The sequence below is a fragment of the Neoarius graeffei genome, chromosome 16 (genome assembly GCF_027579695.1).
Source record: "Neoarius graeffei isolate fNeoGra1 chromosome 16, fNeoGra1.pri, whole genome shotgun sequence".
Classification (NCBI taxonomy): Eukaryota; Metazoa; Chordata; class Actinopteri; order Siluriformes; family Ariidae; genus Neoarius; species Neoarius graeffei.
In genome coordinates this window covers 10327615-10341440 of record NC_083584.1, presented here as the reverse complement: position 1 = coordinate 10341440, position 13826 = coordinate 10327615, and the positions used below count along the sequence as shown (strand labels likewise).

The 13826-nt window shown below is 40.7% G+C and overlaps 1 protein-coding gene across 1 annotated transcript in view; it reads right to left on the bottom strand.

The window, feature by feature from the left end:
• The window catches only part of adgrl1a (adhesion G protein-coupled receptor L1a), a 370320-nt gene that overhangs the window by 228520 nt on the left and 127974 nt on the right, over positions 1-13826 (bottom strand). The window contains exon 3 of the mRNA XM_060942476.1: positions 9354-9463. Within this exon, the coding sequence (XP_060798459.1) occupies positions 9354-9463 (110 nt within the window). The remainder of the gene's footprint in view (positions 1-9353; positions 9464-13826) is intronic.

The following is a 13826-nucleotide window of genomic DNA, read 5'->3' as shown; positions in this document are numbered from 1 at the left end:
CCCGAGGCAGACATAATGCACGCAAAGCGTGCAGGGATAGATAGATAGATAGATAGATAGATAGATATGCAAGTACGAATTTTTCATGGGGTGGGATGGTTTGGAACAGGCCATCTAAAATTGGGATAACATTTACCTGGGACGGGTATTTGAGGCGGGTCGTCTAGCTTAAGCTTGATTAGCGTTGTTACGCACGCCAGTGTTTCCCACAGAAATTTTGGAGACTATGGGGGAGGCGCTGGGTTGTTTAAAATTGAGTGATATGTTAAATATTAAGTTATTACTGAAAAACTATTGATTAAAAAAACAGACACTGAGAAATGGTCCTATAAACAACTTTACCAATATAAAAGATTACCAGGACTACAAAAATGCAGAAAAATAGGCTTTACTTATCCAAATGCTCCTGTTGGTTCAAAAGTTAAAGTGCAGAGAACCTCACAGCACAACATGAAGTTACCTTAAAATATAATATAAATGCCTCAGCTTTCATGGAAGAAAAAAACTATTAATACTAGTACTGTGTGCAGGCAGTCTCTCCTGAAGACTAAATTAAACAATAATTATAAACTAATAAAATAAATGGCTCAGGCTTCATAGAAGAAAAAAAAAAACAATTTGAGCAGAATCTCACAGTATGATGCTGAAGCTGCCTAAACAATGGAAAATAAAATACCATTTTGGCAAAAATGTTGGCATCCATTAATTTCTTGTATTAAGTAAAAAAAATATGTTGCCAGATACTGCTGACGTTTTACAGCCCAAAATATGTTCAAAACCCGCCAAAATGCACTTAAAACCGCCCAAATTGGGCGGGAAAACGCGCAATCTGGCAGCACAGGCGGCAGTAATGGCTGCACTCGTGTCGAGGATGTAAACACAGTTGACGCGGCAACAGACATACATGACATAGTGGATGTAATTTACGTTCACAACTTTTTTTGCTGTCAGAAATATTTAATATTAAATTTTGTGACTCGACTGACAATAGCCGGTGGCATAACAAGCCATAGCCGGCGATTTGCCGCCGGTGACTGGCTACTTTTGAGACCGCTGCTTTATCCTGTTCTACAGGGTCGCAGGCGAGCTGGAGCCTATCCCAGCTGACTACGGGCGAAAGGCGGGGTACACCCTGGACAAGTCGCCAGGCCATCACAGGGCTGACACATAGACACAGACAACCATTCACACTCACATTCACACCTACGGTCAATTTAGAGTCACCAGTTAACCTAACCTGCATGTCTTTGGACTGTGGGGGAAACCGGAGCACCCGGAGGAAACCCACGCGGACACGGGGAGAACATGCAAACTCCACACAGAAAGGCCCTCGCTGGCCCCGGGGCTCGAACCCAGGACCTTCTTGCTGTGAGGCGATAGCGCTAACCACTACACCACCGTGCCGCCCACAAAGTGTCATCAACTTAGTTATATTGATTTATTATGGCTTACTGACTACTTTTTATAGTATTTTTTTAACGTTGAAACATTTCATTTCATTATTTTTGAAGGCATCTTTGCTCTACAGCATTTCTTTTCATGTGTCTAAGACTTTTGTACAGCACTCTATATTAGTTATAGTTTGTTCTACAGTATAATATTTTGATGACGGATATATTATAGATTATGGAATGTATTTACAGCAAAATTGGAAAAAAAATCATACGTGGGTCAAATTGCTTGGACACCGTCTCGTTTCAAATCACCGTCTCTGAGAATGAACTGTTGCGACACTGGAGTCATTTCGTGGTGACACGAGGTATATAATATCTGACTCAACCTTTTAAATCATTATAAATAACTATGCAATTCAAATATTGATACTTTTGTTTGACAGAGGAATGGCAGTAGATCAGTATTTGGATCAGAGGTTTAAAACTGGCCATAGTGGAAAAAAAAAATATAATAATAATAATAATAATAATAATAGATTAGTAGTAAACATGCCCAAAAAACGCCTCCTCGAGACATAAAAGACTGGGCGTGAAGAAAACGATTAGTTGCAGCAAATTCAATTAATCTCGACAAATCTCCACAGAGGCTCGCGTGAATCCACCCTCCACCGTTAATTAAAAAATTAGGGCGTCTTTCATGTTCCTGGGTTTTGGATAGAAGCGGCGTGGACGTCTGAATCTAATTGAGGTTGGTTTCTATTTATTGCTCCACGCTAGGCTGGAGCACGTGGTGCTGGGAGAAGGGTACCAGCGGACGTCCCTCGGGGAGAAGAGACTGACGGAGGATTCCGGTAATTGGCTCCTTCTTTGTCACTTCAGACAGGGAGAACTTTTCATCACCGCCAAATCGGGTCTTTCTCCTCTGCTCTAATGCCGAAAACAAAGTTTTTTAAAAACGCAAGTTCAGCAGCTAGTTAATCACGCCAGCTCGCGCCTCTATTTCACACACATTTCCCAGATATGGCAGAGCAGGGGGAAAAAGACACAGGCTCGTGATGAGCTAAATGAAGCGGCGAGGCAAACTGACTCATCCGATACAGTGTTTTCCAAACGTATGGCGTGTGTGCCGCTTCGGTAAGTTTACTCTTTCCGATGTTGACGCTTCTTCCAAATGGGCGCTGGCGAAATAAAAGCTGAATGGGAATATGAGCGGCTAAAAACAGAAAGACAGGGAGAGAGAAAGAGAGAGGATGTGATTGTGAACTCTCTTTGACTGTTTTAAGAGTGTGTGTGTGTGTGTGTGTGTGTGTGTGTGTGTGTGTGTGTGTGTGTGTGTGTGTGTGTGTGTGTGTGTGTGTGTTTAAGACCGCCGGACAGAGGGTTGTCATAAAAAGTGCTGTAAAAAAAGTGTTTTCAATTAAATATGCATGTGTGTGTAAGAGAGAGAGAAAGAAAAAAAAAAGGGAAAAAAACTTTTTTTCAAAGAGAAACCGTTCTGGACACGTCCCAAATACCTGCAAGAGACAGAAGGAAGGGAACGAAAGAGCTACAGGAGACAGCAGGAGACAGGATGAAAGCGTGACAAAGATGGGCGAGCAGGAGGAGGAGGAGGAAATGAAGGAGGAGAGCGAATGAGAGACAGACGAAGGGAAACTCATCAAATGGATCGTAGAACAAGGGAATGAAAAACGAGAGAAAGGCAAAGCAAACGACAGAGAGCAGAATTTAGAGAATTTACAGGAAGAAGAAAGCAAGATGAGTTGAAAGACGTGACGTGAAAGAGCAAGAGAGATTGATGAAAAGAGAAAAGAGAAGGGAATTTTAAAAAGAAGAAAGTTTTATTACTAGAGCCGGCACGTCTCCACGATCGTCTCTTCTTCGTGTCCTGAGGAAAGAGCAGAGAAACTGACGCAGGTAATCGTAGAACATGGTTAATATCCCAAAATCCTTATTCAATACTGACCTCCCAAGCCCCGCCCACATGCCCACCTGCACACTGGGAACACTGAACACATGAGGGGGAAGGGATACTGTCTGACAGGAGATTTTCACATTAGCCACGCCCCACAGTGTGTGTGTGTGCGTGTGCACGTGCGTGCGTTAAATGTGTGCAAATGTAATATTCTCTCATTTTCACTGCAAATTTTTGAAAATGGCCTCCAGGATGGAGAAATGTTCCAATTTTCTCTGTTTGCATTTGGAGATACCGTACATTTGTCCCAAAAACGCTGACATCACAATGTGAACATGCGCATGAACACTGCGTTTGTGATGAACATACCGTAATAAAACTCACGTCTGTTGACTAGGTTGCAATTGTCTGGTCTGTGATTTATTTTAGCATAAATACGCAGCTGATTACGGAAAATCGTGTGTGCTGATTGGTCGAGAGATTCTGACTATTTAACTATTGACTATTCTCTGAAGGTGATGTGAATAGCGGTGAATAGTAACTGATACGAAGTCGAGATTATTATTCATCGATATTCACTGAGCCCGAGGTGGATAGTTTTCGTATACATACCGTACACAGGTAATTATTTAAACAAAAATCATATTTTAAAGAAATCATTTGTTTCAAACTTCAAAAGCACCATGCAAATGCGATAAAGGCACGGCGCAGACTTGTGTCACTTAAGCCTCGGTCACAACCGGCCGTACGTGCTCCTACGGCCGGTCTACGTGCAAAAAACGCAAGAAACGCACAGAGGGTGCGCGTGTGACGTGCTGATTTTCGAGTCGTAGAATGGCCGCAGAGGTTCTTTGTCATGTCAAACAAACTCTACGGGCGCTTACGTTTTTTTCAGGTTGCAAGACAAACTTACGGCCAACGTGCGTCTTTCTCCATGAACAACAAAAAAAATGCAACGATTTGTGAAACGCCAAAAATCGCATGGCCAAAAAAATCGTACGTCTGGTTGTGACCTAGGCTTTATCTATACCGAGTCACATAAAATACTTTGTTTTGAAATTGATAAAATAAATCACAATTCCACCTTACGTTTGAATAGTTTCAGACCAAACTTCGGTAGCATCTTTAGTGCTTTTAGGAACATTTTCTTTCATGATTTCTAATTCTTCCTCACTTACGGTGACGAAGCGATCGTCCGCCATTTTGCCGAGTCGCTCGAGGTGATTATCAAGAAATAGTCCGAATTTCTTGACCAATCAATGCCCGATTTTCTATAATCACCTGTGTATTTATACTCTTTCTTGAGCGACTTAGCAAAATGGCCTGTCAGGTTAGCTCATGCTAGTTAGCTGGCTAGTGTTAGCAGTGAAAATTACTGTCCCTTCACCAAAATGTATTGAACATCCTCTCAGAAATCCTGTCAGGTTAGCTTCGGCCACCTAGCTAGCATTAGCACTGAAGATGAAATATATTGAAATTAAATATTAATCAATGGCTATCTAAACATCTTGCCAAAGTACTACTGTTGAAAATTAGCCTGCTTGCTAACACTAGCACATTTACAGAAATGTTGATTAATATGTGCTGTCCTTATAAATAAATAAATGAAAAATGAAAAGTTTGTAGACTCCTTTCAGAAATCCTGCCAGGTTAGATAATGCTCGTTAGTTGGCTAGTGTTAGCAGTGAGAATTACTGACCCTTAATCAAAATGTATTAAAGAGCCACTCAGAAGTCCTGTCAGGTTAGCTTAGTTCACCCAGCTAGCATTAGCATTGAAGATTATTCAAATGCATTAAAAGTCCCTTCATAAATCATGTCAGGTTAGCTTAAATTAGCAATGCAGCATGCATTAGCAGTTATGACTTAGCATTTCTACATATATAACTTAAATCCATATGTAAATCCGATCAGGTTAGCTTCGGTCACGGAGCTAACTTTAGCGTCAAAGACTATTCAGTTTTGTTTAAATTCCTTTCATAAATCCTGTCAGGTTAGCTTATGTTAGCAAGTAGCAAGCATTAGCAGTTATTACTATTCACATTTCTACATAACATAGTTCCACACATAAATCCTGTTAGGTTAGCTTCGGTCACCTAGCTAGCATTAGTACTGAAGATGAAAATTACTGAAATGTATATCAACTCCTTTCATAAATCTTGTCAGGTTAGCTCATGCTAGTTAGTTGGCTAGTGTTAGCAGTGAATATTGCTGACGCTTAATCAAAATGTATTCAAGATCCACTCATAAATCCTGTCAGGTTAGCTTATGTTAGCGAGTAGCAAGCATTAGCAGTGATGACTGTTAGCATTTCTGCGTATGTATACACCTTAAACCCCCTCAGAAATCCTGTCAGGTTAGCTTCAGTCACCTAGTTAGCATTAGCAGGGAAGATAATTCATTTGCATTTAAATTCATTTAATAAATCCTGTCAGGTTAGTTTATGTTAGCAAGTAGCAAGCATTAGCAGTGATTACTTTTAGCATTTCTACATATATAACTTAAATCCACTGATAAATCCTGTCAGGTTTGCTTCAGTCACCAAGCTAGTATTAGCACTGAAGATAGAAATGTATTGAAATTAATTTAAAGTTCTTTCATATCATAAATCCTGTCAGGTTAGCTTATTCTGGTTAGTTGGTTAGTGTTAGTAGTGAGAATTATTGACCCTTAAGCAAAATGTATCAAAGATCCACTCACAAATTCTGTCAGGTTAAGGTCACAACCGGACGTACGATTTTTTGGCCGTGCGATTTTTGGCGTTTCCCAAATCGCTGCATTTTTTTTGTTCGTGGAGAAAAATGCACGTTGGCCGTAAGTTTGTCTTGCAACCTGAAAAAAAAACGTAAGCGCCCGTAGAGTTTGTTTGACATGACAAAGAACCTCTGCGGCCGGTCTGCGGCCAGTCTACGGCTGGAAAATCAGCACGTCACACGCGCGCCCTCCGTGCGTTTCTTGCATTTTTTGCACGTAAACTGGCCGTAGGAGCACGTATGGCCGGTTGTGACCTAGGCTTTAGCTTAGGTCACCTAGCTAGCTTAAGCATTGAAGATTATTCAATTGTATTTAAAGTCCTTTCATAAATCCTGTCAGGTTAGCTTGTGTTAGCCAGTAGCAAGCATTAGCAGCGATGACTATTACCATTTCTAAATATGTATATACAGTGGTGCTTGAAAGTTTGTGAACCCTTTAGAATTTTCTATATTTCTGCAAAAATATGACCTAAAACATCATCAGATTTTAACACAAGTGTTAAAAGTACATAAAGAGAACCCAGTTAAACAAATGAGACAAAAATATTATACTTGGTCATTTATTTATTAAGGAAAATGATCCAATATTACATATCTGTGAGTGGCAAAAGTATGTGAACCTCTAGGATTAGCAGTTAATTTGAAGGTGAAATTAGAGTTAGGTGTTTTCAATCAATGGGATGACAATCAGGTGTGAGTGGGCACCCTGTTTTATTTAAAGAACAGGGATCTAGCAAAGTCTGATCTTCACAACACATGTTTGTGGAAGTGTATCATGGCACAAACAAAGGAGATTTCTGAGGACCTCAGAAAAAGTGTTGTTGATGCTCATCAGCCTGGAAAAGGTTACAAAACCATCTCTAAAGAGTTTGGACTCCACCAACCCACAGTCAGACAGATTGTGTACAAATGGAGGAAATTCAAGACCATTGTTACCCTCCCCAGGAGTGGTCGACCAACAAAGATCACTCCAAAAGCAAGGCGTGTAATAGTTGGCAAGGTCACAAAGGACTCCAGGGTAACTTCTAAGCAACTGAAGGCCTCTCTCACATTGGCTAATGTTAATGTTCATGAGTCCACCATCAGGAGAACACTGAACAACAATGGTGTGCATGGCAGGGTTGCAAGGAGAAAGCCACTGCTCTCCAAAAAGAACACTGCTGCTCATCTGCAGTTTGCTAAAGATCATGTGGACAAGCCAGAAGGCTACTGGAAAAATGTTTTGTGGATGGATGAGACCAAAATAGAACTTTTTGGTTTAAATAAAAAGTGTTATGTTTGGAGAAAGGAAAACACTGCATTACAGCATAAGAACCTCATCCCATCTGTGAAACATGATGGTGGTAGTATCATGGTTTGGGCCTGTTTTGCTGCATCTGGGCCAGGACAGTTTGCCATCATTGATGGAACAATGAATTCTGAATTATACCAGCAAATTCTAAAGGAAAATGTCAGGAACTGAATCTCAAGAGAAGGTGGGTCATGCAGCAAGACAACGACCCTAAGCACACAAGTCATTCTACCAAAGAATGGTTAAAGAAGAATAAAGTTGATGTTTTGGAATGGCCAAGTCAAAGTCCTGACCTTAATCCAATGGAAATGTTGTGGAAGGACCTGAAGTGAGCAGTTCATGTGAGGAAACCCACCAACATCCCAGAGTTGAAGCTGTTCTGTACGGAGGAACGGGCTAAAATTCCTCCAAGCCGGTGTGCAGGACTGATCAACAGTTACCGGAAACGTTTAGTTGCAGTTCTTGCTGCACAAGGGGGTCACACCAGATACTGAAAGCAAAGGTTCACATACTTTTGCCACTCACAGATATGTAATATTAGATAATTTTCCTCAATAAATAAATGACCAAGTATAATATATTTTTCTCATTTGTTTAACTGGGTTCTCTTTATCTACTTTTAGGACTTGTGTGAAAATCTGATGATGTTTTAGGTCATATTTATGCAGAAATATAGAAAATTCTAAAGGGTTCACAAACTTTCAAGCACCACTGTAACTTAAATCCCCCCAAAATCCTGTTAGGTTAGGTTCGGTCACGTAGCTAGCATTAGCACTGAAGATGAAAGTTATTGAAATGTATATAAACTCCTTTCATAAATCTTGTCAGGTTAGCGCATGCTAGTTAGTTGGCTAGTGTTAGCAGTGAAAATTGTTGACTCAATCAAAATGTATTCAAGATCCACTCATAAATCCTGTCAGGCTAGCTTATGTTAGTAAGTTGCAAGCATTAGCAGTGATTACTTTTAGCATTTCTGCATATGTATGCACCTTAAATCCCCTCGGAAATCCTGTCAGGTTAGCTTCGGTCACCTAGCTAGCATTAGTACTGAAAATTATTCAACTGTATTTAAATTCCTTTCATAAATCCACTCAGGTTAGCTTATGCTAGTTAGTTGGCTATTAGTAGCAGATAAAATCACTGACCCTTAATCAAAACATATTAAACATCCTCTCAGAAATTGTGACGTTAACTCAAGTTAGCTGGCTAGTGTTAGCTGTGTTGATTTAAAAATGAAATTCTCTCAGGTTAGCTTCAGTTTACTAAGCTAGTGCTAGCAGTGAAGACTGCTGACCGTCAATCAATATGTATTTAAAATCTTTGTCAGGTGAGCTCATGTTAGCGAGTTGGCTAACAAAATCTGTAAATCAGAATGCTGACGATTCCCATACATGTGTGTGCACGTGTGTGCATGTGTGTGCGTGTGTGTGCATGTGTGTGCGTGTGTATGTATTGGATGGAGCATCTCGTCAATGTGAAAATCTCCCCTCAGTTTCTGGAGCATCGCACTGCTGATGGAGAAAAAGGGTTTAGCGGTGTGAGTGCATGTGTGAGAGTGTGAGAGTGAGTGTGTGTGTGTATGTATGTATGTGTGTGTGTAAGTGTGTGCGAGTGTGAGGCAGAGAGAGAGAGAGAAAGAGTGAGACGAGGAGAGAGTGTCCGTCTGTCCGTCTGAGTGTGTGTTTGAGTGCGAGTTCGTCAGAGTGAGCACGTGCACTTGTGAGCGTGTGCAAGTGTGCAAGAGTGTGTAAGAGAGTGTGTGTGTGTGTGTGTGTGTGTGTGGGAGTGTGTGTGAGGGTGAGTGTAAGTGAATGGTACTTCCTGAGGGGTTAGGTGGGGTCTGGGTAGGATATGGGAGGGGGGCGGGGAGGTGTCGGTGACAGGACGAGGGGTGGGAGTGATGCTGTGTATATGTGTGCATGAGTGTGTGTGTGTGTGTGTGTGTGTGTGTGTGTGTGTGTGTGTGTGTGTGTGTGAGTGAGAGTGCACGTTGAGTGTACTCACTGTATGGCACACACTCATACTGAATCTCCAGGTACTTGTAAGTTCCTGGACAAGGATCAGGAAACACGTCTGACCCAGCGACCACCACACACTGTGTACGGTTATTACACCTGAATGAGTGAGAGAGAGAGAGAGAGAGAGAGAGAGAGAGAGAGAGAGAGAGAAGTGTATTTAAATTACAAAGTCACTTGAAAGGTTAATAGTCAATCACATGAAAGTAAATTACAACCATTCAAACACAAATTACAAAAACATTTCAAAATTTCAAAGTACACTTGTCTTATTTCACAGTTTTTGATAAAAAAAATTGCCTAAACAATGTCCCGCCCTCACCCCGCCCATAAAAATGACAGATTAACATCTCAGTCTTGAATGATTGACACTTAATTTACACCTGCTGGAAACCCTGCCCCCTTCCCATAATCTCAGTCTCAGATTAGATTGACACTTAATTTACACCTGCTGGAAACCCCGCCCCTTCCCATAATCTCAATCTCAAATTAGATTGACACTGAACTGACATCTGCTGGAAACCCCGCCCATTCCCATAATCTCAATCTCAGATAAGATTGACACTTAATTTACACCTGCTGGAAACCCCGCCCCCTTGCCATAATCTCAATCTCAGATTAGATTGACACCTAATTTACACCTGCTGGAAACCCTGCCCCCTTCCCATAATCTCAGTCTCAGATTAGATTGACACTTAATTTACACCTGCTGGAAACCCCGCCCCTTCCCATAATCTCAATCTCAAATTAGATTGACACTGAACTGACATCTGCTGGAAACCCCGCCCATTCCCATAATCTCAATCTCAGATAAGATTGACACTTAATTTACACCTGCTGGAAACCCCACCGCTTGCCATAATCTCAATCTCAAATTAGATTGACACTGAACTGACATCTGCTGGAAACCCCGCCCCCTTGCCATAATCTCAATCTCAGATTAGATTGACACTTAATTTACACCTGCTGGAAACCCCACCGCTTGCCATAATCTCAATCTCAGATAAGATTGACACTTAATTTACACCTGCTGGAAACCCCGCCCCCTTGCCATAATCTCAATCTCAGATTAGATTGACACTTAATTTACACCTGCTGGAAACCCCGCCCCTTCCCATAATCTCAATCTCAAATTAGATAGACAATTTACACCTGCTGGAAACCCCGCCCCCATGCCAAAATCTCAATCTCAAATTAGATTGACACTTAATTTACACCTGCTGGAAACCCCACCCCCAAGCCATAATCTCAATCTCAGATTAGACTCTCTGTTTGGAAGCTGCTTCATCATCACTTTCTGTCACGGTAAATGAATGTGTAGAATGTGAAATAAAGTAAATCAACGCATCTTTGACTTCATTATCATTAGACACGTATACAGCGAACACCATGAAAAAATGGTGTACATTTTTTTCGAATCCACTTTGCAAAATGGACAAACCTGAAAACATTTTTGTAAGGGAAAACGTAACTTTTTTGAAAACACCAATGTACGATTGTCACGTGAGTCATCTCTACAATTCCAAGATGGCGTAACTTATTGTGATGCAACTTTCTACGTACAGTATATTAGGATATCAGGGATATTATTTTGATGTCTAACTACTCTGCGTAGCATACAAGCGACATCAAGGCGAGCAAGAAAGCAGAAACCATTGTGGAAGGGAAATGTTTGGGAAATGGACTGGAAATGCTGTTATGACAAAACTTTTTTGAATTACCTGTGTGATTGTGTGAACTGGGACGTCTGAAGAAGAAAAAACACACAAGATTTTGGAAAGAAACAGAAAGGCAGAGAATTTAAAGAAGGAACCCCTGTTCTAGTGATCAGTGTAAGAGAAGGGATTTGTAATTGTAAAATATGTATATATTTTGCTTGAAAGTTTGTGAACCCTTTAGAATTTTATATATTTCTGCATAAATATGCCTTAAAACATCATCAGATTTTCACACAAGTCCTAAAAGTAGATAAAGAGAACCCAGTTAAACAAATGAGACAAAAATATTAGACTTGGTCATTTATTTATTGAGGAAAATGATCCAATATTACAGATCTGTGAGTGGCAAAAGTATGTGAACCTCTAGGATTATCAGTTAATTTGAAGGTGAAATTAGAGTCAGGTGTTTTCAATCAATGGGATGACAATCAGGTGTGAGTGGGCACCCTGTTTTATTTAAAGAACAGGGATCTATCAAAGTCTGATCTTCACAACACATGTTTGTGGAAGTGTATCATGGCATGAACAAAGGAGATTTCTGAGGACCTCAGAAAAAGCGTTGTTGATGCTCATCAGGCTGGAAAAGCCTACAAAACCATCTCTAAAGAGTTTGGACTCAACCAATCCACAGTCAGACAGATTGTGTACAAATGGAAGAAATTCAAGACCATTGATACCCTCCCCAGGAGTGGTCGACCAACAAAGATCACTCCAAGAGCAAGGCGTGTAATAGTCGGCGAGGTCACAAAGGACCCCAGGGTAACTTCTAAGCAACTGAAGGCCCCTCTCACATTGGCTAATGTTAATGTTCATGAGTCCACCATCAGGAGAACACTGAACAACAATGGTGTGCATGGCAGGGTTGCAAGGAGAAAGCCACTGCTCTCCAAAAAGAACATTGCTGCTCATCTGCAGTTTGCTAAAGATCACGTGGACAAGCCAGAAGGCTTTTGGAAAAATGTTTTGTGGACGGATGAGACCAAAATAGAACGTTTTGGTTTAAATGAGAAGCGTTATGTTTGGAGAAAGAACCTCATCCCATCTGTGAAGCATGATGGTGGTAGTATCATGGTTTGGGCCTGTTTTGCTGCATCTGGGCCAGGACGGCTTGCCATCATTGATGGAACAATGAATTCTGAATTATACCAGCAAATTCTAAAGTAAAATGTCAGGACATCTGTCCATGAACTGAATCTCAAGAGAAGGTGGGTCATGCAGCAAGACAACGACCCTAAGCACACAAGTCGTTCTACCAAAGAATGGTTAAAGAAGAATAAAGTTAATGTTTTGGAATGGCCAAGTCAAAGTCCTGGCCTTAATCCAGTCAAAATGTTGTGGAAGGACCTGAAGCGAGCAGTTCATGTGAGGAAACCCACCAACATCCCAGAGTTGAAGCTGTTCTGTACGGAGGAACGGGCTAAAATTCCTCCAAGCCGGTGTACAGGACTGATCAACAGTTACCGCAAACGTTTAGTTGCAGTTATTGCTGCACAAGGGGGTCACACCAGATACTGAAAGCAAAGGTTCACATACTTTTGCCACTCACAGATATGTAATATTGGATCATTTTCCTCAATAAATAAATGACCAAGTATAATATTTTTGTCTCATTTGTTTAACTGGGTTCTCTTTATCTGATGTTTTAGGTCATATTTATGCAGAAATATAGAAAATTCTAAAGGGTTCACAAACTTTCAAGCACCACTGCATTAGGCACTGCCTAAAAGCCGAGCTCCCGATGTGTGTATAAGTGGCGGTCAGAGCTGTCATTCATTAATTATTCATGTTCCGGGTGGAGCTGTCAGCTGTATTTGTTATGCTACAGACACTTGCTGATGTTTATATATTCACCTTGTGCCTCTGTCAGAGGTTTGACGCGGTATGTTCAGAGCTCAACATTAACCCTTTAATCCACTCGTTCAGTCAGACAAGCAGTAAGATTTTCCACTTGTCCTGACCATAACCTTTTTATTACTGTGTTTACTAGTTCAGTGAAAGGAACGTGGTTAACACTTTGAGCAGGTATAGTTATGATAATTATTATGCTTAATGATTCATGAATTTTCAATAAAACTCAAATTTTAGCTGCAACAATAAACAACAAGAGTGCCCAAAGAGCACAATATCCCCCGCTGGCAACTCGGCCATAACTCTGGTAAAATGCGACTGAATTGAACAAAATTGCAATATGCGTATTATCGACATATAACAAAGAATCCTGTCAAGTTTGGTGAAATTCCCCCAAAAATTGTGAGAGGAGTTGATTTCAGAAGGTGAGTACCCTTCCCGAGACGGACGGATGGACATCGACACGACATAATCCCCCTTTGGGCCTTTCGGCCAGCGGGGGATAAAAATTGTGAGGGAAGTTGATTTCAGAAAGCAAACACACCTTGATGAAATTGCCAAAGTACAAGTTTGTTATTAATCAAGGGCATAACTCTAGGAAAATTTGCCCAAATTAAATGAAATTTCAATATGAGTATAACTGTCATATAACAAAGCCTTTTACCAAGTTTGGTGAAATTCCTCCACAAATTGTGAGAGGAGTTGATTTCAGAAGAACGTACACCCTCATGAAACTGTCAAAGTACAAGTCATTTAATCAAGGGTCAAAACTCTGGGAAAATTTTCACAAACGAAATTAAATCGCAATATGAAACTGCCAAAGTACAAGTTTGTCATTAATCAAGGGCATAACTCTGGGAAAATTTGCCCAAATTAAATGAAATTTCAATATGAGT